Source organism: Lipophrys pholis, assembly GCF_963383615.2.
Source record: "Lipophrys pholis genome assembly, chromosome: 17".
NCBI lineage: Eukaryota > Metazoa > Chordata > Actinopteri > Blenniiformes > Blenniidae > Lipophrys > Lipophrys pholis.
The window spans coordinates 17,373,955-17,395,232 of NC_137643.1; the positions used below are offsets into that span (position 1 = coordinate 17,373,955).

Below are 21,278 nucleotides of genomic sequence, written 5' to 3' on the forward strand. Positions count from 1 at the left end.
TGTCACATAAGGCAGCGCAGGTGAACAGTCCAATACATGGAGACATTTTTATATCCCGTAAATCTCCAGTGTTGTAAAGAACAGAAATAGATTTTCGTTTTACGTTTTCGATGTGAGGCTTCCAACAAAGTCAGTCATCTACTATTACTCCTAAAAAGGTACTTTCATAAACCCTTTCAAATTCCACATTATTTAAACACAGTTTTACTTCAGCGTCTGCCCCTTTTCCACCAGACGACATACATTTTGTTTTGCTTGCATTTAATGACGACTTATTTAAAGCAAACCACGTATTTAACTTTCAATTCTATTTCTCTTGTTTTCATCGATTCCTGAAGGTGTAGAGTGTGAACTTTGTCGTTTTGGCTGTGTGCGCAGGGGTCCGCCAGTAAATCAACCCTTGAATACGGAGATGGAGGCTCTGGTGGAGCAGGAGATGAAGCTGGACGAGCTGATCGAGGACCGCAGGCTGCAGGTGCACCGGCTGTTTGAAGACAGTTACCGTCATGGATATCCTCTTTTTTTTTTTTTTTTTTTACTTCTTTTTTTTTTTAATGGCTTGAAAATGAAATGTTTGGCGCACACGAGCGGCAGTCTCCCATCGGTTGTCCTCCCTGACTCCGTGTCGCACGTTCGCTTATCTGACGTACGAGGACCTCCGGGCGATTCCCACCCTGAGGGACCGTGCCGTGATCGTGATCAAAGCTCCCGCCGAGACCAAACTTGAGGTGTCGCATCCACGCGAGGTACGTTTCCACTCGTAGTCCGAGAGACGGGATGGTTCCGCGGCGCTTGTTCTTGATAAAAAAAAAAAAAAAGGCTCTTGTTCTGTCACGTTCTCAGAGCTTCCGGATTCACCTCCGCAGCAGCCAGGGGCCCATCGACGTGTTTATGTGCCGCGATGACCCACAGGAGGCGCCGGTGTGACGCTCGACGTGTCGAGTTTTAATCTTAAGAGGTCGTTTAAGTACCGAACTTTTTTTTTTTGCACTTGGATGGGGACGAATCCACTCTTGGGTGGAACACCACGGGAAAGGAGCTTCTTTCTATCTGAACCTGCTTAACTTTCATCCTGTGTAAAGTTCACATGTTCTGTGTTTGTAGGGGTTCGGTCGGGTCGCTCCGCGGGGGAAGCCGATCTAAAAAGCGAGCTCACGAGGGGTATTAGAGACTCTTAAATCGGCTGTGAGCGTGATTGTGTTGGACCCCGCGGAGGATGTTGCCTTCCTGCTCGCCGCGACCTTGGTCGGGATATAAAACACTTACAGGAGATGGATGAACCCACTCGGTCCGGTCCCAAAGTTTTTCTTTAAACACGTTTATAGGAAGTCGTCTGCAAGACTTTTTCGTCCATGTGCTGCATGCGTGGTGAAAGAAGGAGAAAAAAAAAAAAAAAAACGTCCTTTCAGGATTCAGAGTGCACAACAGTATGATTGATGAGGCTGTGTTTTATTGCTAAATCAATCACATTCAGAATCAAATCTTGTGCCCCCGTGCAGACGGTTAACTCCTCTCAACCTGCATTGACATGCACAAAATCCATGTCCTGCTCGCCCCATTTCACCAAATGGACTCCAACACTTGTAATTTCGTTACGTAAACAAAGAAATGATTGAGTTTGGATTTGTTCTGCGGCGTGCCAGCCCCACCGGCCGGTACTCTGCTGTTGGATCGGTTCATTCCTCCGTGAGTCCGCTCATATCTCAGTCCTCCAGAGGTTCTTTTTTTTTTCTTCTTCTTCTTCTCAGGAGTCGGGCGACTTTTACTGTACTGCAGTTTGATCTATTGAGAGACCGGTTCACGCAGTGTGCTCCCCAGTGTTCCCTAAAGTTTGATATTGTACCAGGACATCGTTGCAATACTTCTTGATTACGGGCGAAACCTGACGGCTTTTCCCGGACCAAACGACGTGGGGAAAGACGAGCGGCCACGACGAGAGAGTGTTAGCAATTTACTCTTCATCAGTAAAAGCCTTTGGTCTGCTTTGAGAAGCAATTTTTTTTTGTGCTTTTTTTTTTAAGCCCGCCATTGTCCAGGCCAGGTGAGCTCAGCTCTCACCGTCAAATTAACGTTCTTCACAACACACGACCCGCTCTGCATGAATGAGTCCAGGGTCCTGTTCTATCGCCAGGCGCCAAAACGCCGGTTTCTCCATGAACCCTGCAGGATAAAAGGCTTTCTGCTTGAATATGAAGCGTATTAAGTGTTTCCCTCCAACTTTCACGAGCGGCCTTCAAAATATTTGGTCAGCCAACGATGGGGAAAACAGTTTTGAAGTGCTCTGCGACGTGTTTGCGGCTGACGAGAAGCCCGGCCACTGCAAGACGCTTGTCGGCACGCGGGCTGTGAAAATCAAACGTTGCAGAGACAACGGTAGTTCTTTAACGCACACGCTCCCAGGTGATTGGGACGGAGGACGGAAGCGTCGCGCCGCCCTGAAGAGCGCCGTTGTGCGGCGAAAACAAACCCCCCCCGAGCGTGACGCTAAGGTCGTTTTAGCCAGTAAGCTTCAACGTGCTGGATTATGTCTTGGTTGACGACCACTTTATGTCGGTGGTGCTCATCATGTTGTGATCATGTTCAATACTTGTGTTACAGCTGTGCGAGTTGCCCGCCTCGCTGCTTATTGGGATTACGCAATTTGTTATGCAGAACACGACAAATTCCTGCTTTTGTTTCATATTAAAAGTCGAGATGTTTTCGGAATGCCAAACGGCTCCAGATGTTTAGTCAATACGGTCTTTGTTCGATTTGAAGATTAATCTCGCTCAGAAAATGAGTTAATTTGGAGAATCTCTGCATCTGATTGTCTTCCTGTCAGTCCTCACATTTGTCTCTCATTTGTTGAGTCATAGTCAATAAAACTGCAGGGGACATCTCACTCTTGTTAAAGTCATAACTCTGGAGCCTTCAGTTAACCAAACAAGCATGTTCGACTTGTTTCTACACAGGAACTGCTGTTCAGTTGAGCCGGCGGCCCGCGTTTGTCGGCTTCAATCGCAGCTCCGTTAGAATCCCCGACTGCAGCTTTCCTCTTTTTATCGGCTCTTCGCTCCACGACGGGAACAGTCCTGGTCTGTGTGCTCTGATTCACAACGTTCAAATGATCACGTTTGCTTCTTTCTGACTCTTGCTGCCGCCCGGCTCGGTGCAGTTTGCCGATGGAGACACTAGGAGGCAGCGAGAAACCACCGAATCAAGAACACAGGAGCAGGCTGGTGATGTTTTCACACTGTAAATGTGAATCGTTTCACTCTATGAAGACGGGCGTTTATGAATTCCTGGGGAAATGGGCTGATGTGTGTGTGTGTGGGGGGGGGGGGGGTCATTGCTGATATGCTAATTGGAGAAAGTGGGCTCACGTCACATTGAGTATGTCTCAGTCGTTCTGCGTCACCTCTTGAGCTGTTGGGACAATGAGGCGTTTCTATAGTGCGACTGGATCTTGTCCAAGTGAATTTGCCACAAATGGAATCACAATAGTTTTGGAGACGGTTACCTACTGAAACCTTCACCTGATGACTTTACTTCTCAGATCACTGGTTTCCATGCCGGGGTCAGCAACCCTCTTCAGGGAGTCACCAGAGATCACAGGGTGGTTCTGAGAATTCCATTTGTCAAAGGAAAAACCATCCTGAAGCTGTTTATCTGGAAACCATGTGCAGACTCCCCCATGGCTTTGAGTTTTGAAGGCTCTTGCATGTTGGTGAGTGGGTGTGTCTGCTGGTGTTTCTGGCAGAGCGGAGAGTTCTCTGCGGCTTCTTCAGAGGGTAAAGCAAGGCTGCGACCTTCTGAGGCCCTTTCACTGGACATCGGAGAAGGCAGATAATCTCATATTTAAGATAATTTCAATGTCACTGAGTGCAGATTGAAACCATCATGGCATATGAATGTTGATGTACCAAAATATTGAGTGTTTTTATAAGGATCATACCTGTGACATTACAAAAAAAATGTTCAGATATATAAATAAACCTATTCTTTTAAAATCCTCAAGTGTCTTTATCCTCTACACGCCCACATACACTTCTTTCAAACTTTTCCTGCTTCTCTTTTATATTCAGTCCAACCATCTCTGCCCTGCTTCTTTGTCTGAAACACAGCATCTTAGAAAAACACCTTCAACATGATGATGTAATCTGTTGGACGCCTGCAGTGTCCAGACCCGTCCATAGATGGCAGTGTTGCACCTCCAAATCACCCCCCCCCCCCCCCCCCCCCCCAAACAACCCTGTCAACCCAGTTCCCCACAAACAGTGGCACACTGGCTAGTTCATGGAGAGTCACTGGATCACTGCTATTATTGATTCATGTGTGTTTCTTCTTTTTTTGTTTTTTTTTTATTTTAAAATCCTTTGCCACCAAGATTTTTTTTTTTTTTCTTTCAAAAAAAACAAGCGAATATTGAATCGGGTCGTATTGAATTAGGCCTGACGTCAGCCTGCTCCCACTTCGAGAGAGTTCGGTTAAAGATCAGTCAATATAGTTGTCAATTTGCCGATCGATCGGTCAATTAGGTTTCATTTTTTGAGTGCTCCTTTTTTTTTTTTTTTCTTATCGGGCAAATGACGTACAGCGAGAGGTGTTCGAAGCGTAATGACACAGATGGCTGGACTATGAGATTGAGAGAGAACCATGTCACCACTTAAGACACCCCCCCCCCCCCCCCCCCCCCCCTCCCCCCTTAAGAGGGGGGGGGTTGAGGAGTGACTCCAAGTAAGTGCAATCCACTCTGACAGCAATGGTGTAGGTCGACGTGCTCGTCCGGCTGTCCCCGTCCCCCAAAACGAAACACTTGTTACGGCGCTGCGCTCTCTCTTCAAGCCAGGCTGTTGTTTTGACTGGTGTAATGTACTGAGGCAGGGCGTGAGGGAGGGTGGGAGAGAGAGAGAGAGAGAGGGAGAACAAAAATGAGAGAGGGTTAAAGAGGGAGCATGAAAGCAGGAGAGAGAGAGAGAGAGAGTGTACTACTTGTTTCTCATTGGTACTGGGAGCACGGCGTCTTTTTACGCAGCCGTCGGCCCAGCCAATGGGCTACCTTCGAAATATTTTGGGTTTATGAATGAATAGTGAGAAGGCAGGACAGGAGTAGTTTGATTCATCACCAGTAGCTCGGGCTGCGCGGATCTTGCCGAAAGAGACTGGCGCGCTGGTTTTGCTGTTCGATCCGATCCGACGGGGCCCTCCGGACGCAAGACTGGAAGGATCAATGGACAGCGGTGCTGGGATGTCCGTGGAAGCACCTGCGGGCACATCTCTACCTGCCTTTATTCTTCCACAGAGAAGAAACGGGATCAGCCAACCAAGACCTGTTGAGGGATCTTTGCTGTCGGGCTGCGATGCAGAGCCGCTCTTTCGGGCTGCGTGTAAAGTTTAAAGCCCTTCGTCTGACTCACTGTGATGAAGAGGATTCTTGTTGCGCTGGACTGTGACAGCAAATCTTGGAAGAATGACTGCTTCGTTATTAGTGGAAAAAGCCCAAGCAAAAACATGTAAATTACAGCCCCCGTATACAAAGACATTAAATACGATAGCAACAGATCTCAGCGGCTAGAATTACAGGTAGTTGTAGGACACTTTGTTCGAAGAAGAAAATAACTTTGTTATGTGGGTTTCAACTCCTCTCTAACTTTGTTTTCCAAGCTCCAACCACTTGGTGGTTTCCTCTGCCAACCAGCAGATCTTTTCCCTTTACTCAGTCAGACTGTCCAGACAAAGTCAACTACAATAAAGCAACCTTTCATTACAAGGACTTTTGTTGTTGTACACAATACCCCTTCTGAGTTATTTGCATAGCTGCCTACCTACCAAAGACCAACTGATGGGTGCATATGAGGAGCGTGGAGGGGTTGTGTGTGATTGTACGGGCAGAAAATCACCTTGGTCACACTCACTTTTCAAAATGCACAAGTCTTTTCTTGCACGCTGGTCATATGCTCGGACTAACACATGCTCACAAAGATGAGTACAGCGTGGGCTATAGGTATACAATACCTGACTGTTGACAAGTTAAGCTCCCGTCTTGTAATACCACTTTGTTCCACAAGATGGTGTGGCGAGTCATTCTTGTAATGGGTCTAAATGGAAAAGACGCAGTAACGGATATTAACAAAACTACTTAAATTCATGGCAACAACTGATTGCTGAGTCCTAAACTGAAGTCAGAGTGGAGTCAGAGTAACATCGCTTAAAACACACGTCACGTTGGTTTAGTGCCACAAGTGCAAGAACTGCAATATATGGTGATCGCATAACAAAAATGAGTTGCTGCTGCAGCGAGGCACAAGTTAAAAAATGTGAGCTGTTAAACCTCGCATAAAGCTGAAGTGTGCAGTATTTCCGCGAGCATGCAGTGTGCTTACACAGAGCTGCAGAGTCTAGAGTGTCAGTTTGGGTTACCGAGGGCACTTTTGCCTCTGGGGCTGGTTCCTTGAATGATTAAAGAGTAAATGTTGTAGCCAGTTTGAACTGGCGAACTATTAACATGCATGCAAGCTTGGGAGTGTGGGGGCAGAGGTGGCCGACACCAGCTTCTTGTGTTTCTACACTGGGGTTGTTACCACAACTGTGTACGGTTTCATTGGAGAGTGCCTGCAGGACGGGGGAAAGCTACACTCTGTGGGCAGGCTCCTAAACTGAGCTTCTACTGGGAGGAAGAAAAAAAAAAAAAAAAAAAAAAAGTTCACAAAGTTCATCCAGGACACAAGAGATACTTTTGCCATTGACTCATTACTGCACTTTAGGAGTCATCTATGCTTGCAACAGATGAGATTAAATAAAGCTGGGTGGTGGAACACAAGTAATAAACTTTGATAATGAGACCGTCGGAATTCACTTTTTCCAGATTCCATTTATTTATTTATTTTTGTTGTTTTTCATGAAAAAAAATTTCTGAATTTTTGTGTTTTACAGCTTAATTGCATTTCCTCGTTCAACACAGTGTCTCATCATACGGTGAAGTTCATTTGAAAAGTTGAGGAAATACCAACCAGAAAAACCTGCCGAATAAATGTTCTTCTGACTCATTGCAACGGTTCGGAGCTGGAACTTTTGAGTTTGTTTTTGCTCTTGCACGTCGTCGTCGAGGCTGGGATTGGTTCCAGCGTCCCGCTACCCTCAACAGGATAAAGCAGGATAGAAGATGGAGGGAAGGACATCGTTGTTTACCAGCTACGATCAATTCTCACGTGTTCAAGAGAAAATGGAAAATTTGACTTGGGCCTTGCGCCGAAACCACTCGCCACCACTCACACGACGGTTAACGATGGTACAGCGTGGCTCCATGTTCATTCTGAGGTAGATTTTAAAGACCCACAATAATCTGCATGTCGGAGTTCAATTGAGTTGATCAAATTCAGTGATTTCACATGCATGTATTTCCCATTGTCGTACTTTGATCATTTTATTCTGTTGAATGATTTGCATTGTTCTGTGAAAAACAAGACAAATTCCATAGTTCATAGTCGATCTTCTAGCCTCCCCCCACCCGACCGTGTCATCTATACTTTATTACAATGGAAAGACCGTGAAGGCCGCGATTCTGCGGAATGCCCCTTTTTTAGTAGAAATAATCCACTACAACACTAAGCTATAGGAACAAAGCTCAGCAGTCAGAGAAGATGACTTAAATAGAAGCGCTCAAAGACACGGCATTAAAAGAATGCTTTATTTTACAGTCGGTATGTTCCTTTCAAAGCGTATCATCTCATTATTCCCACACTCTGGTGGAGATGGCTTGAGATCACATGAGGCCAAATGCTTCTGGAGGTTTTTTTTTTTTTTTTTTCCTTCCCCTCATGTGTGCATCAACAGAGTGCGAGAAGACGAGAAGCTATCTGAGGTTACCGCCACGCGACTAACTCCTCAGCTGTGCCACTTCAAGGGGTGGCCTTCAGAGAATTGAAGGCGGGGAAGTTGGTGCGGCACCACTTTTCCTGGAGGAGACGGTAACGCTGCTGCCGGTTTGCTCCCGGAGTCTTGACAGAAACAATTAACTAGGTAGGAATCGCGGTTCGGAGTGCAGAAAACTGCAGGGGGCCATTAGATTGGGAGAGTCTGTCAGGGCTCCGCTGCATGTTTGCTGTTGACTCGTCTCCCATGAAAGAAGCAGACCTGGCAACATAAATCCAATCAAATCGTGACTCAAGGGTTTGGATTTTAACGCAAACTTGTAAAAGGAAAACAGGCTGCCACGAGTTACTTTCCACCTCTGCAGATGGTTGATAGAAGCTCTGGAGGGGAGATCAATTAGCGGCTGCAGGAATCCATACTGTATTAGGGAGAAAGTCATTTTTCTCTGTCACGGCCTTGCGGGGCTTGTCCATACAAAGGTTTGACCTCTTCTCAGGAGGCTCTGGCTTTAGATATGGTCTCCGTCAAGACGTAATACGACCCGGGTTGCAGGTTCCTTGCCTTATTATGCAGCCCTTTATACTTGCGGGGCTCAGATCTCGGGAGTGAATATGCGAGGCATGGCTCCAGATGATGTAGGAGTTGGCCGGTTCACACACAGCTGGGCCCTGGATTTCTGTGGTCGGAATGTAGCGTCTGGTTCACTCTTGTTTGAGGTTAGTGTTTTTCCTCTCCCGCGCCGGTGTGGGTGTATAACGCTTCGGCTGCAGCGATGACAAGCCCCCGTGACCTGTCGTGAACCCCGTCCACCACTCCACCCCGCTCTCCGCCGGGGTATTTGCTTTCTTTGGTTCCACTCGGTTAAATCAAATATTTGCATAGACAAAACCAGACGTGAACCCGAGCCCGTGGGCTCTTAGCCTTCAGCCAATCCCGACAAAGACCGTCAGTTGTCATTTGCATGTGATTTGCATCGGATCCCCCCTGTGACTGTTTGCAATGTCAGGAGGCCAAATTAACCAGTGTTCTGTTTTAGCCTGATTTACATCTCATTTGCATTCGGGTTTCTTAACTGGGGTTACTTAGCTGGGTGACCCCAACGGAAACTCCTTAGCCGGCGCTCACAGGCAGGATAGTGAGAGCCGCTAATTTCATTAAGCCAAACAGCCGTTTGACGGAGAGTGCCTTTGGATGTAATCATTAAAAGGGATGAGGACTTGCAAGCTGTTTGTAATCAGGCCGTTTTTTTTTGTTTTTTTTTGCGTGCATATGGACATTGTGTCATATTTACTGTAAGGATGAAAGATTATCCACGGAGGGGATAGCGGGCGGCATCAATCTCACTCAGCATCTTAGAGCGGGCGCATTAATCATCTCATCTACGGGAAAGTCATCCTCATCCGACTCGGGGCCACCGTGTGCACACATGGCGATGATCACTGGGACGCAGGGACGGACAGAAGGAGAGTTAGTGGCTGACTGAGCAGAAGCGGCACAGCCAATACTTCTTCATTGATCCCTGGAAGTTGGACCGAGTGTTAGACGGTGTTTTGTCTCGCTAATGTGTTCATATGTAGACTCCCGGGCCGCGCCGAAGTCCCAGCATGCCGCGCGGGCCAGATCGTTAAAAGCCCCCGCATCCTTCCCCCCGGGGTTGATCAGAGAGTCCTTCTTCTTCAGAGGGGCTCCTGTTTTCCACTCCGTTTCCTGTCGAGGCCGACGGATTCCCTTCTGATATTATGCAGTGGATTTTCAATAAGGTGGAGCAACTCGGGCTTTCTGGAATCAGCCCAACGCTACACACTTAAATGTGCGAGGCACCAGCCGGGGCAATATATATCGTCCACAAGAATTTCATCAGGTTGTTTGTTTGCGTTTGAAAAGGGGAAAAAAAAAAAAAAAAAAAAACCTGCAAGAAATTGAAGTTTGAAGAAAGAAGCAGACCTATATTCCAAGAGGAATTGTTATGTTGCTGCTCTGTGGTGTTTTTCTATAAGTATTACCTTCACTTCCACCTGTTTCATGAAAGAAAGTGTTGCACCAAGAAAAAAAATGTGATTAAATCTTTTTTTTCTCTCTCTCTCTCTCTCTCTCTCTCTCTCTCTCTCTCTCTCTCTCTCTCTCTCTCTCTCTCTCTCTCTCTCTCTCTCTCTCTCACTGTTTGTTCAAGGATTTATCAAAGGCTTTCATACATATTGCATATACACTGTTTGGGCATGGTTCTTAAAGCATTTTCTCTCCCGTTGAGTGGTTTTATTAGGAAAATGTGACTCCAGTTTTCTGTATGTGTGCTAATCCAATCTATACCCGGGAATGAAAATGCCCTTGTTGGCTAAATCTGCAATTATTCCGTCTGTAAGCGGACTAGCCAGCACTCACACTCTCATTACCAGTGTTTAAGTGTTTAGTATAGTGTGAGGTGCTTAGCTGCAAAAAGCATGCCCGTACGTGCACGCCATGACACACACACACACACACACACACACACACACACACACACACACACACACACACACACACACACACACACACACACACGTGCTGCAAGGCTGGTGGTAGGTCTAATGAGGGAGAAGGCCTTGAATGGTTCCTATGCTGTGATGCATTAAAGCTTAATAACCTGTCTTTTCAGCTCACTCTTAAGAACATGCTCCAGAGCTGATAATTGGAAAGATATTTGCCTCTTTCTCTTGCCCTCTCTTGTCTCTTTTTGTATAATGGCTGCTTTTACTTCAGTCTGGTCCATTATTTGCCCGTGAAAGAATATTTCTCCTTTTTCAAAGTCCTTGTTTTGCCTCTTTATGCAGAGCTTAGTTTATGAATCAGGCAAAAGTGCCATGTTCTCCCTTCTCCTGTTGTCGCCACTCGGAACGTCTGTCCCTTTTTTTTTTTTTTTTTTGGAAGAGATGATTTTGAACTAAAACTGAGCGTGAACGACAGGAGAATAGCAGTTTAATGAAACATTCAACTCGAGGTCTACTTAGAAGCATTTTCCAGGGCTCTCAGTCGTAACCCCAACCCTTTCTTAATAGCTCCTGAGCTTTCATGTCAACAGGTCCATCGCCATGACAACCCGGCAAATGCCAGTGGTGATGTGGACCGTATAAGCCACAAAAATATGAGGGAGAAAACGTGGGCCTTGAGATATATTTGGCCAAATGGCACGACACATTCAAACGTAAACGCCGAAGGGTTTCTTGTCAACCTACAACAAGTCTTTAAATACAGGAAAGAAATGTGGCAGGGCAGTAGCTCTGAGAAGCATTGAAAGGAGTATTTCTAAACTGCAAAATATTAAGAATGAGTACGTTTCACAAAAGACTAGCAGATTTGTGAGAAACGCAGACAAAATGTATCCTGTAAGGGAAACCGCATTTAGACATGTTAAAAGTCTATTTTGTATTTCAAAAAATGGTTAATAGTCAGTGTTGACTCATTTGTGCGTTCTGGACAAAACACTAAATAACACAGTTAAGTCTTTATGGGCCTCGTGGCGCCACAATACATTGCAATTATGTGACCAGCTGTGATGGACAGGACCAAAGGAAAACACAAAACGCCTGTCAATACTGTAGGTACTTGTTGTTTCACTATGTAAATGGATGTCGTGTGTTTTTAGATGGTTATATAGATCCTGCTGCTCGTGTTTCATGAGCTCTGAGGACAGACTGAACCCAACAACCTTCACCAGTGGCGTTTGAGTGAAACAACTGTCCAACAAGCTACGCTCACACTCTTTCTGGCTCTTGCAGTCGAGTAAAGACTTGGTTTTTGTTCCGTCGATCGGCAGCTGACTTAATTCTCGTCAAGATGGTCTATCAAATATGTTTTAAAACATTGCTACCAGCTTGATGCTTATGGTGTGCTTTAAGTTGATTTGATACTGCGCACTGTCTAGTTTAAATGCAACACTTTGTGACAAAACACTCATAAACCTGAGTACGACAGTTTGGATCTACAACTCCAATGAATTGGTGGTGATGAAAACTTGGACGGATAAATGGAAAACCTGTGTTTTGGTTGCCCGTTTACACGACGATGCTCCGAGCCTACTGAAAATGCAACGTTTTGAAAAATAGCTCCCAAGGTAGAACTTGGAAAAATTCCGTCTCGGTGGAAATGCGCACTACGGTTGTAGTAAATAGGACTACGACGACAATGGTTGCCTCCAGAGTGTCATGACTCCGAGTCTGTGTTCTCCTGGAACTTGGTCGTTTAGTATCTGAGAGTCGACCCAACAGCACCCGCTAGTGGTCCAACATGAAAATGACTTTCATTTTCAGCATTTCTGTCGTTTCGTCGTTTTCAAAATGTTGCCATGTAAACGCAAAACCTTCCTGAAACGAAAACGCAAAAAGCAATCCGTTGTCGTGTAAGAGTCAAGATCAGGCCACTTCAATGGAAATGATGGAAAATATGTTGACATGCTCTTGTGTTTTGTCTCAGTGAAAGCCCGCAAACCATTGTTTGAGTGCTTGTGTCTTTCTGTCACACGGCACCAACAGCAACCGTAATGCAGGGAAACTTTTTGGTCACTGTCAGATTATTCCAGAGTAGCTTTGATCATAAGACGGTGATCGCAAACTTCTTTCAGTGTGTTAAGTAAGACCACCATATGGCTGAATATGTCCCTCTCTCTCTCCCTTCTTTCTAAACATCCATGTATGAAACAGCTTTTTGTTTTTACAACTCCACCTCAAACCACCATCTCCATCTCGTTAAACAAAAACGATTTACAGGGAACCTTCAACATGTTCCTCTAACCCTGCGTGACTGTCGGCCGCTGAGCATCAACAGGAGTCGGGCTAAATTTCACCGCCAGAGTTACAGGCTGAAGTCGGGCGCGCTTGTCAGACAAGTCCCCCCCGCTTAACAACCGTAGGAATGTGACATGAAAATAAGCTACGCATGCCCCGCTGACAACTCGGTGACTTGCAAATCATTCTCATCTCGCATTTATTCCATACCATATCCTGAGTGCGCTACCTTCCAGTGTTTATGCCTTCAGCGGTGTTCCTGGGACCGTTACTGATGAGAGTTAAGGTTAACATTTGTGCCAGTCGGCGCACACGGACACACACACACACACACACACACACACACACACACACACACACACACACACACACACACACACACACACACACACACACACACACACACACACACACACACACACACACACACACACACACACACACACACACACACACACACACACACACTCATGCTGCACTGCTAGCTGCTGGCCTCTTGCATGTACGTGGTCGTGTGTGTTTTCCCCTATATGCTGTGGATTAAAATAAAGGGCAACTTTATGTGTTGACGCCCTGAGCGGTGTCTGCAAGGCTTGCAGTAAGTGCCTAATGTGCGGTCACAGTTGGTGGAGGCCTGTCCACATTGCTGCGTCGCCACGGGCCCGAGGACGACGGCTCAGCGCGGCTGCTTGTTTTAATGCGCCCTGACCCAGAAACTTGCAGTCTGACCTCTTTAGCTTCTGCTTATAGAAGATCTCCTTTCCCTGCCTCTCTCGCTCGCCCTCCCCCTCCCCCCCCCCGTCAATCCCCTCCACACCTCTTACTCGCCCTCCCCGCGTTGGCCTTCTGTCCTCTCCCGCCCTCCATTTGAAAATTGTCACTCTGAATCACGCATGAACTTTCCACATTCTTTGTCCGGCCTGTCCGACCCCTTCAGTTTCTCTTCCCGCAGCAGCGCGATTACTTTCTGTGGAGATCACCTCGAAAAGTTGTCCAAATCCCTGACTGAAGATGATTTGTGGAGACACTTAATCCGCTGATTGATTGCGTTCATAAGATGATGAGAACCGACTAAGGACATCTTCTCTGAGTTGACGACAGCTAAAAGTCTCAAAACTGAAATGTTATTGAAAGTTTTGTGAAGAACAAAAAAACCAGGGTAAGGTTCCACGATGAAGTTCTTTGGCATGAACACACAACAGTGACCTCGCAGTGCAAATAACATCACAAAACCTCAAACAACCACACCTAAAGGTGCAGTTTATAAATTCAAAGCCCTGCCTGACAGCAGTGAGTCATTGTTTTTAGCTGTTGTTGCTAAAAAAAAATGTTAAGCACTCGTTGGAGTTCATGTTCTCACTTGTTCTTATTGTAGAGCTCCTTTGTTTTACCTGAACGTGGGGAGCATGGCAGAGTGGCTCAATACACCATCTGGTGGTACGAGGTGGTATTACATGACCCATCGCGCTGAAGCTCGCTTGTCAGCTTTTTAAGGTTTTCAGATTTTTTGAAGCTTTATACTGATGATTTATTTTTTTTGGCTTGATGAAATTACTAGGTAATGTACGTTTTTCAGGAAAAAGACTTTGAAAAACATTGAAAAATTAATTATTGAGTTCTAAAAGAAGTTTTCACTTTCTAACAATTTGTTTCCTGGATGACATGCATTCCATTTACGCCAATATACTGGATAAAAGTTGATTTAGGGCGTAAATTACTACTTCACTACAATTGACCTTTGGCTAAGACCCGCCCTCTAATGCAAAGGAACCAATAGCATTCAACTAACAACTACCCGGAATAGACTTTTGTTGTTTTCTGGGCTATTTAAGCCATTTGAAATACGAAACTGGTCAAACGATGTGCCTGTTTTTTAATTTTAATAAAGTGTAAATAAAAACAGATCGCAAATCTCTTAAATTCACATTTCTTTCCAATGAAAGAATGTAAAAAACATAAGTTGCGTCTAATGTCGGACGATTCACAGTTTGATGAAAATTGAACTGACCGCAACACATGTTCAAAAAGTTGGGAACGAAACTGCTTAAAAGCGTCGCACTCATTAAAAAACAAACGGGAAAACTATGTTCTTTCTACCAGTTGGGTTAATTAGCAACAATAACATACACACAGTTTTGCACAGATAACATCTTCTCTTTCGAACACTGTGACTTGACTAAAAGTATACAGAATACTCTGACTGGTGTCGCATACGGTGGCTCCACAAAACAACCGCTGAAGGGAGACGCTGGCCAGCCCGCCTCCCCGTCTCAAAATAAAGTGTGGGAACATATGCTGTCTCTCAAGTGTTGAAAAGCTAAACAGAAAGTACCTTCTAATGGGGAATCTATGAATGTTTGCAAACTACATTAACTCATAGTTACCTTTTTAATTGGCGATTTTAAGTGGAGTGCCAAATTAACGGCGCGTTGAGATTTCCCAGATGTTCAATGTTATAAAGAACCGGGCAACCTAAAATCACTGATTGCGTACTCAGTGGAGTCTGGGCTTGTTAAAAAAAAACCCAAAAAAACACGGAGGAAAACAATTAAGCCGGCGAGCGACACACAATAACAAGTCAGGAGCTCGGATGCTGTTTCCACAAGAATGTCGATAAAGTGAAAGAAATGGAAAATACATACTCCATTGTATAACTGATGGAATTTTTATTTATTTTTTTCTAGTTTCACACTGACCTTAAAGGTCGTCGCAGGTTGAGAGGTTTATTTACACGTGGTGCACATTTCTGAGAGATAATGTAGAAGCAACATGGGTGTCCTCCTTTTTTGCGAAAGATCACCGCTGTCTCGGGTTGTTTAGGAGGTTGTCAGGAAGCGAACATGAAATCAGCTGTTGCTCTCCGCAACCCCACCACCCCCTCCGCCACCTCCACCCCCGCTCCCGTTGTTGTGACTTATATAAGCTGTGCTACTGTTTCTGTTTGACCTCTCACTGCGGTGACAGTTGGTGCTGTGAGAACGCTGCTCAGTCCTGTTCAATCAGGCTCAACAGATATCTGTGTGTGTGTGTGTGTGTGTGTGTGTGTGTGTGTGTGTGTGTGTGTGTGTGTGTGTGTGTGTGTGTGTGTGTGTGTGTGTGTGTGTGTGTGTGTGTGTGTGTGTGTGTGTGTGCATAAGTGGATGGCCTTCTGAAATATTCAGCTCCAATAGAGCAAATATTACTTCAGCGAAATATATAAGTTGTCCAAAAGTGTGAGCGGCTCCCGCGGGAAATAATATTGGAGTAACGCATAAGAAGCCCCCTCCAGTCAAAAACGGCTTTAAAAGTTACGACAAGACGCAGAAGTTTTGGTTCGTTGCTCCGAGTCCATCGAGTCAAATACGAGGAAGTTAGTTAAGAAAAGAAAAAAATGAAAAAAACAACGGTTCCGTGGTGTTGTGGGTGTTTGCATATGTTTGTGAATATATACGCTGTGAGTGTGTAGGAAGTGCACAAAAAAGAAACAAAAATTAAACTCTTGGCTTAAGTGTGAAAAGTATAGAGGTCTGACAGCTTGAATGGGAAGTGTGCAGAAGTGGGGAAAAAAAAATAAAAATACCCCGCCCCTTCCTTCCCGAACACAATAAACACTGCAGGGGGAAATGAAGTAGAACGAATTAAGAGGAGCTTCGTTGAAAAGTGTGGGGAACAGTTGTGCACAGAGGCGTGTGTGCACGTGTCAACATGTGTTTGTCGCTGATCCCGATCCCCCCCCCCGTCTGGCCAATCCTAAATGTCCCCCCCCCCACAAACACACACACACACTTTGTGCAGTGCCGGTGATGTTACACAACTTCATCCCAGCGACCAAAAACCTCTTGCAGCGTCAACAAAGCCCGCCGGCTGCAGAGCTGTCTGCGACAGCCTGTTGTTGTTGTTGTTGTTATTTAGCTCTTTCTTGCTTTCTTTCTCTCTCTCTCTCTCTCTCTCTCTCTCTCTCTCTCGCTCTCTCTCTCTGATTACTGACTACATTAGCAAGTTAATTATATGACCTGACATGTACCGCTTGGTGAGAATCGCGTCGGGAGCGCCGGCGCTTCGTAGCCAGAGAGGCCATCTTGCACAGCCACGATAAACAAGCTTGAAAAGAAGCAGGTTAAACGACGGACGTCCGTCTGTTCGTTTGTGTGTGTGTGTGTGTGTGTGTGTGTGTGTGTGTGTGTGTGTGTGTGTGTGTGTGTGTGTGTGTGTGTGTGTGTGTGTGTGTGTGTGTGTGTGTGTGTGTGTGTGCGTCTGGTGCCACAAAAGCTTGTGTGCAGTTTGTCCTCATTCTAGCTGAGCTCTCACATGCCCGGGCTGGGGATTGTACCGTTTGATGCCTTTCAAGGCCCAGTTCTCTTAGTTCTCCCTCGCTCTCCGTTTATAGCTATGTAACCAGTGGCCTGGTTGTTGGGTTCTTGTGCACTGAGTTCACCTCTCTCTCTCTCTCTCTCTCTCTCTCTCTCTCTCTCTCTCTCTCTCTCTCTCTCTCTCTCTCTCTCTCTCTCTCTCTCTCTCTCTCTCTCTCTCTCGCTCTCTCTCTCTCTCTCTCTCTCTTTCGATGAGTCATCGCAGGATAATCAGGCCCAGAGCTTTAAGAGGATAACTCAGCTCGACAGAATAGACACGCTCCGACCGCCATCACCACCCTGTCAACCCCCCCCCCCCCCCCCAAACCCCCCCAACCCTCCTCCAAATACACACAAACACACACAAAAATAGACAGATTGGAGACGCCACTGGAGGAGAAGAGATCGATTCCAAAGTATCCGAAGAGTTCCACTCCCCTGAACTGACTTTGCGCCGCGCATGCATGCATGCATGTCTCTGCATAATTAAGCCCCGCGCATGGGTACATACCTATGACAGTGTGTTTTCTCCCCCCGCTGGTTGCCATAGGTCACTGGGTGCAGTGAGTTGGCACATCAGGGTTTTCCCCAGGTTAGAGCCAAGGCCAGTGCCCAGGATAATTACGGTATTATTGTGTGTGTGTGTTTACTTTAGCAGAACATCGACACCCCCCCCCCCCCCCCCCCCCCCCCCCCCATCACACACACACACACACACACACACACACACACACACACACACACACACACACACACACACACACACACACACACACACACACACACAGCACTGACAGATGGCACCACTGGCTTCAGACACTGCGGAGAGGGTGTGTGTGTGTGTGTGTGTGTGTGTGTGTGTGTGTGTGTGTGTGTGTGTGTGTGTGTGTGTGTGTGTGTGTGTTTTGTGCACCCAGAGCTTCAGAAGGAGACTATATTATGCAAATTAGAGAGAGAACGGGGGGGCAGAGGGTGGCAGCGAGCAGAAGGGCGGTGAAAGGGGGAGAAATTAAATGAAAATGAATATGTGTGTGTGTGTGTGTGTGTGTGTGTGTGTGTGTGTGTGTGTGTGTGTGCGTGTGCGTGTGCGTGTGCGTGTGCGTGTGCGCGTGTGCGTGTGCGTGTGCGTGTGCGTGTGCGTGTGCGTGTGTGTGTGTGTGTGTGTGTGTGCGCTCGCTCGTCTGCCTGAGAGCTGCAAAGTCAGCCATTAATTTGACCCCTTCCTGGCAATGCGAGTGTTGTGGTTTGACACAGTGTGTGTGTGTGTGTGTGTGTGTGTGTGTGTGTGTGTGTGTGTGTGTGTGTGTGTGTGTGTGTGTGTGTGAACTGGAAAGCGGCTGGTACCACCAGTTTCCTTTACTGGAAGCACGCTGTGAGGCCGGGGCAGTCCAAGTGCTGTTTGGTGAGCAGGGGTGGAAAGAGAACCAGGAGCACTTCCAAAAGTACGACCCGCTCCCGTTGAAGTGACGCCGCTCGATTAAAACCAACCCCACTGACCTTACGATGTACCAGAGGAAGATTTGGGCCCCCCGTTAACACGACTGAAAAAACTGCTTTTTGAAAAAAGGCTCCCAAAGGAGGAACTTTTTGAAAGAGCTCCGACTCCTGTCTCCTTGGAAACGGGGGCCATCGCAACTGCGCATGCACACCACGGCCATAGTAAATAAGGCCTTGTTATACACGACAATGAATACGAGTGTATCCGCAAAACGTTCCTTCCTTTTCCCGTTTACACAACACCGGTGTGTGGATCCACTGTATCCGCAAAGTCTTTATACCGGCCCCCAAGGTGGAAAGATTCTTGCACGGTTGCGATTCCCTCCTGCATGCACTATCTCTTCTCTTCTCCCCTCTCGTAAATAGTTCCTTCTGCTCATGCGCTTATAAACAAACATGGTTGACCTGTGGTGGTTTGACTCGCGGTCCGTATTCTAGTTTTCTTGTTCATATCGTTGATTTAATAATTGAGACTCACCCCTTGATAGCATCCGATTCGTCAACAGTCCATACGGATGTCGGGTTCTCTCCATTTTCTTCACGTTAACAGGATATTGTTTTCTGCACACGTCTGTGTGGTTTCATTATAAAAACAAGCGACAGCGCCCTCCTGTGGCCTGGCATACCTACTACATCATTGTCAGTTACTTGCAGGTGGAGAGACTTGCATCATATTTATGCACTGTTTTGCATTATTTTTGATTGGAGTATCCGTGTATTTATGACCTTCAACAGAATCCAAATCCCCGCCGATGTTTCTAAATCTTGTTTTTTGTTTGGACTCATTCCTCCCCACACACTCTTAAATTGTATTATTACTACTCAATGTGCACAGTCTGGGTTGCATGACAGAAGTAAATTCAGGGCTTCACTAATTACTAAATCCATTAATGGAGGATAATTTGAGCTCCGAGTGCAGGTTTTTAAGGGGTCGTGAGTCTCTCAGTAATAATTCTAGTTGTGTTTTAGGGATAATATCAAATAACCTAATCAGAGTGTCCTCCTATTAGGTTTGAAAGCCAGGTGTGCTCACCCCAACTTGATGGATTGCTTTTACAGGAGAAGATTTATGCCTGTTATGCGTGTGCGTCTTAAAAATATGCCTCTAAAATATCAAGAGCGCGCTGTAATCATTCGCAGGTGCCACAAAACAATGCACAGGACCATGAGTCAACACATCTGTGGGTGCAGAGGTGTTTGCATGGGGTTTCTCAAACTGTAGGCGTGTGTGTGTGAGTGTGTGTGAGTGTGTGTGTTGCTTCTCCATGGACTGGGGATTTGTGTGCCACACATTATACCTCATGTCTGCTGGGATAGGCTCCAGCTCCCTGAAAATTAGGTACAGTTGTTATACAAAATGCATGGATGAGGAGATGAACTACCTCCTACTAACTAGGACATGGGCAACTGTGACACCAGTTAGTTTCCATCCAACAGATCATGGTCATCCAGATGTTGCCAGCCACCACACACACACACATGCGCGCAGAAAACAATACACTATAAACATTAAATGTCTCGTATTATACAGTTTTTCAACTATTTCAAATAGGTGACAGAAGTCCAACAACATTGTATTCATACTGTATTTCCCAAATGTAGCTTCGGTCCTGAAGTTCAGTCAGTGTAAAAGTCCCTCTGGTGAGCTTTACTGAGAACAGGCGGTTTCCGTGTCTGTGCCTTTAAATGCTAATGAGCGGTGTCTGTCCATGCCTACTCCAGGTTTGTTTACCAGTAGCATTTGTGAGGATAAATAAATGGCGCCCGCTTGTAATTTTACAGGGAAGAGCTCATTTACCTGTGGGAGGGTCAAAGTTAGCACCACTACCAGAGGGAGTAGTTTCCCCCCCCCCCCTATATGATGTCATGAAGGGAAAATCTCTGATTCGCTTGTGTGAGCAAACAAGTGAGGGAAATGACAGACTTCTTTCACTTCTGCTGCCTCATACACAGGCTATGGGGAAACATATTACTGTTAGAAAACCATTAGGAAGTGGATTTTGAATAAGATGAGACTTTTAACAACGGACATCTGCATGGAAAGGCGAAGTTGGATTGATATTCTGGATAAATGTCAACAACAAAACTATCAAGTCCCAGGGAGTCATGACACTCTGACATTGTTATTATTCAGCTGACTCGTGCATGTGCCAGAGAACAGTTTACTATGGCTGTGCTGAGCATGTGCAGTGTTCCAGGACATTTACAAGAGTTCCATCATTGAAGTCGTGTGTTTTCACCAACTCCGACAGTGAAAGTTTTCCGTTTTCACTTGAAAACATTGTATAAATGATGTCTGACACCTAAAATGACTGCAAGAGTGAAATCACCCTAATGAAAGCAGCAGTATTTGTATTAACTGCAGTGCATTATGAGGTAAAAGCTACCTGCAGTCCTTACACATGGCCAGTGGCGAGTTTACTCACTTTGGATCCAAGGTGACCTCGCCGGCTTTACTGGCAGCGCCATTAAATAAAATGATGATCCACTCCTCCATATTTAATCACTCACTCACGGTAGCGTTCAGTGCGTGTCCAAGATAAATGGAGTCACAGGGCGGTGGAGCCACAATCTGAACGTTCAACCTGTCAGTCACTCGGCACGCTGCCAATCACCGCCTGCGCCCGAAATGTTGCTAAAGGCCACGAAGGTGGGTGGGGGGGCGGCGGCCTCGTTTTGCTGCCGCGCGACTTCGGAAAGGGTCACGACGTACACGTACAACCAGTCACCAAATTCTGGAATGTCCTGTGCGCGTACCCGAGGAATATGAGGCAGTTACACTAAAGGACTGTAACCATATCCGCTTATCTTTAGATTGAGAACTTCTTAATGAGGTTGATAAACA

General features: G+C 46.0%; 1 protein-coding gene across 6 annotated transcripts in view; it reads left to right on the forward strand.

The window, feature by feature from the left end:
* The window catches only part of e2f3 (E2F transcription factor 3), a 64,407-nt gene that overhangs the window by 5,531 nt on the left and 37,598 nt on the right, over positions 1–21,278 (forward strand). For 3 of the 6 annotated variants that reach the window (XM_080485801.1, XM_080485799.1, XM_080485798.1), the window contains 2 exons: positions 379–510; positions 632–746. In XM_080485801.1, coding sequence (XP_080341927.1) covers positions 379–510; positions 632–746 — 247 coding nt within the window. Of the gene's footprint in view, positions 1–378; positions 511–631; positions 747–819; positions 1,148–21,278 lie in introns of those variants that run through there. The other 3 variants (XM_080485800.1, XM_080485797.1, XM_080485796.1) reach the window with 2 other exon arrangements.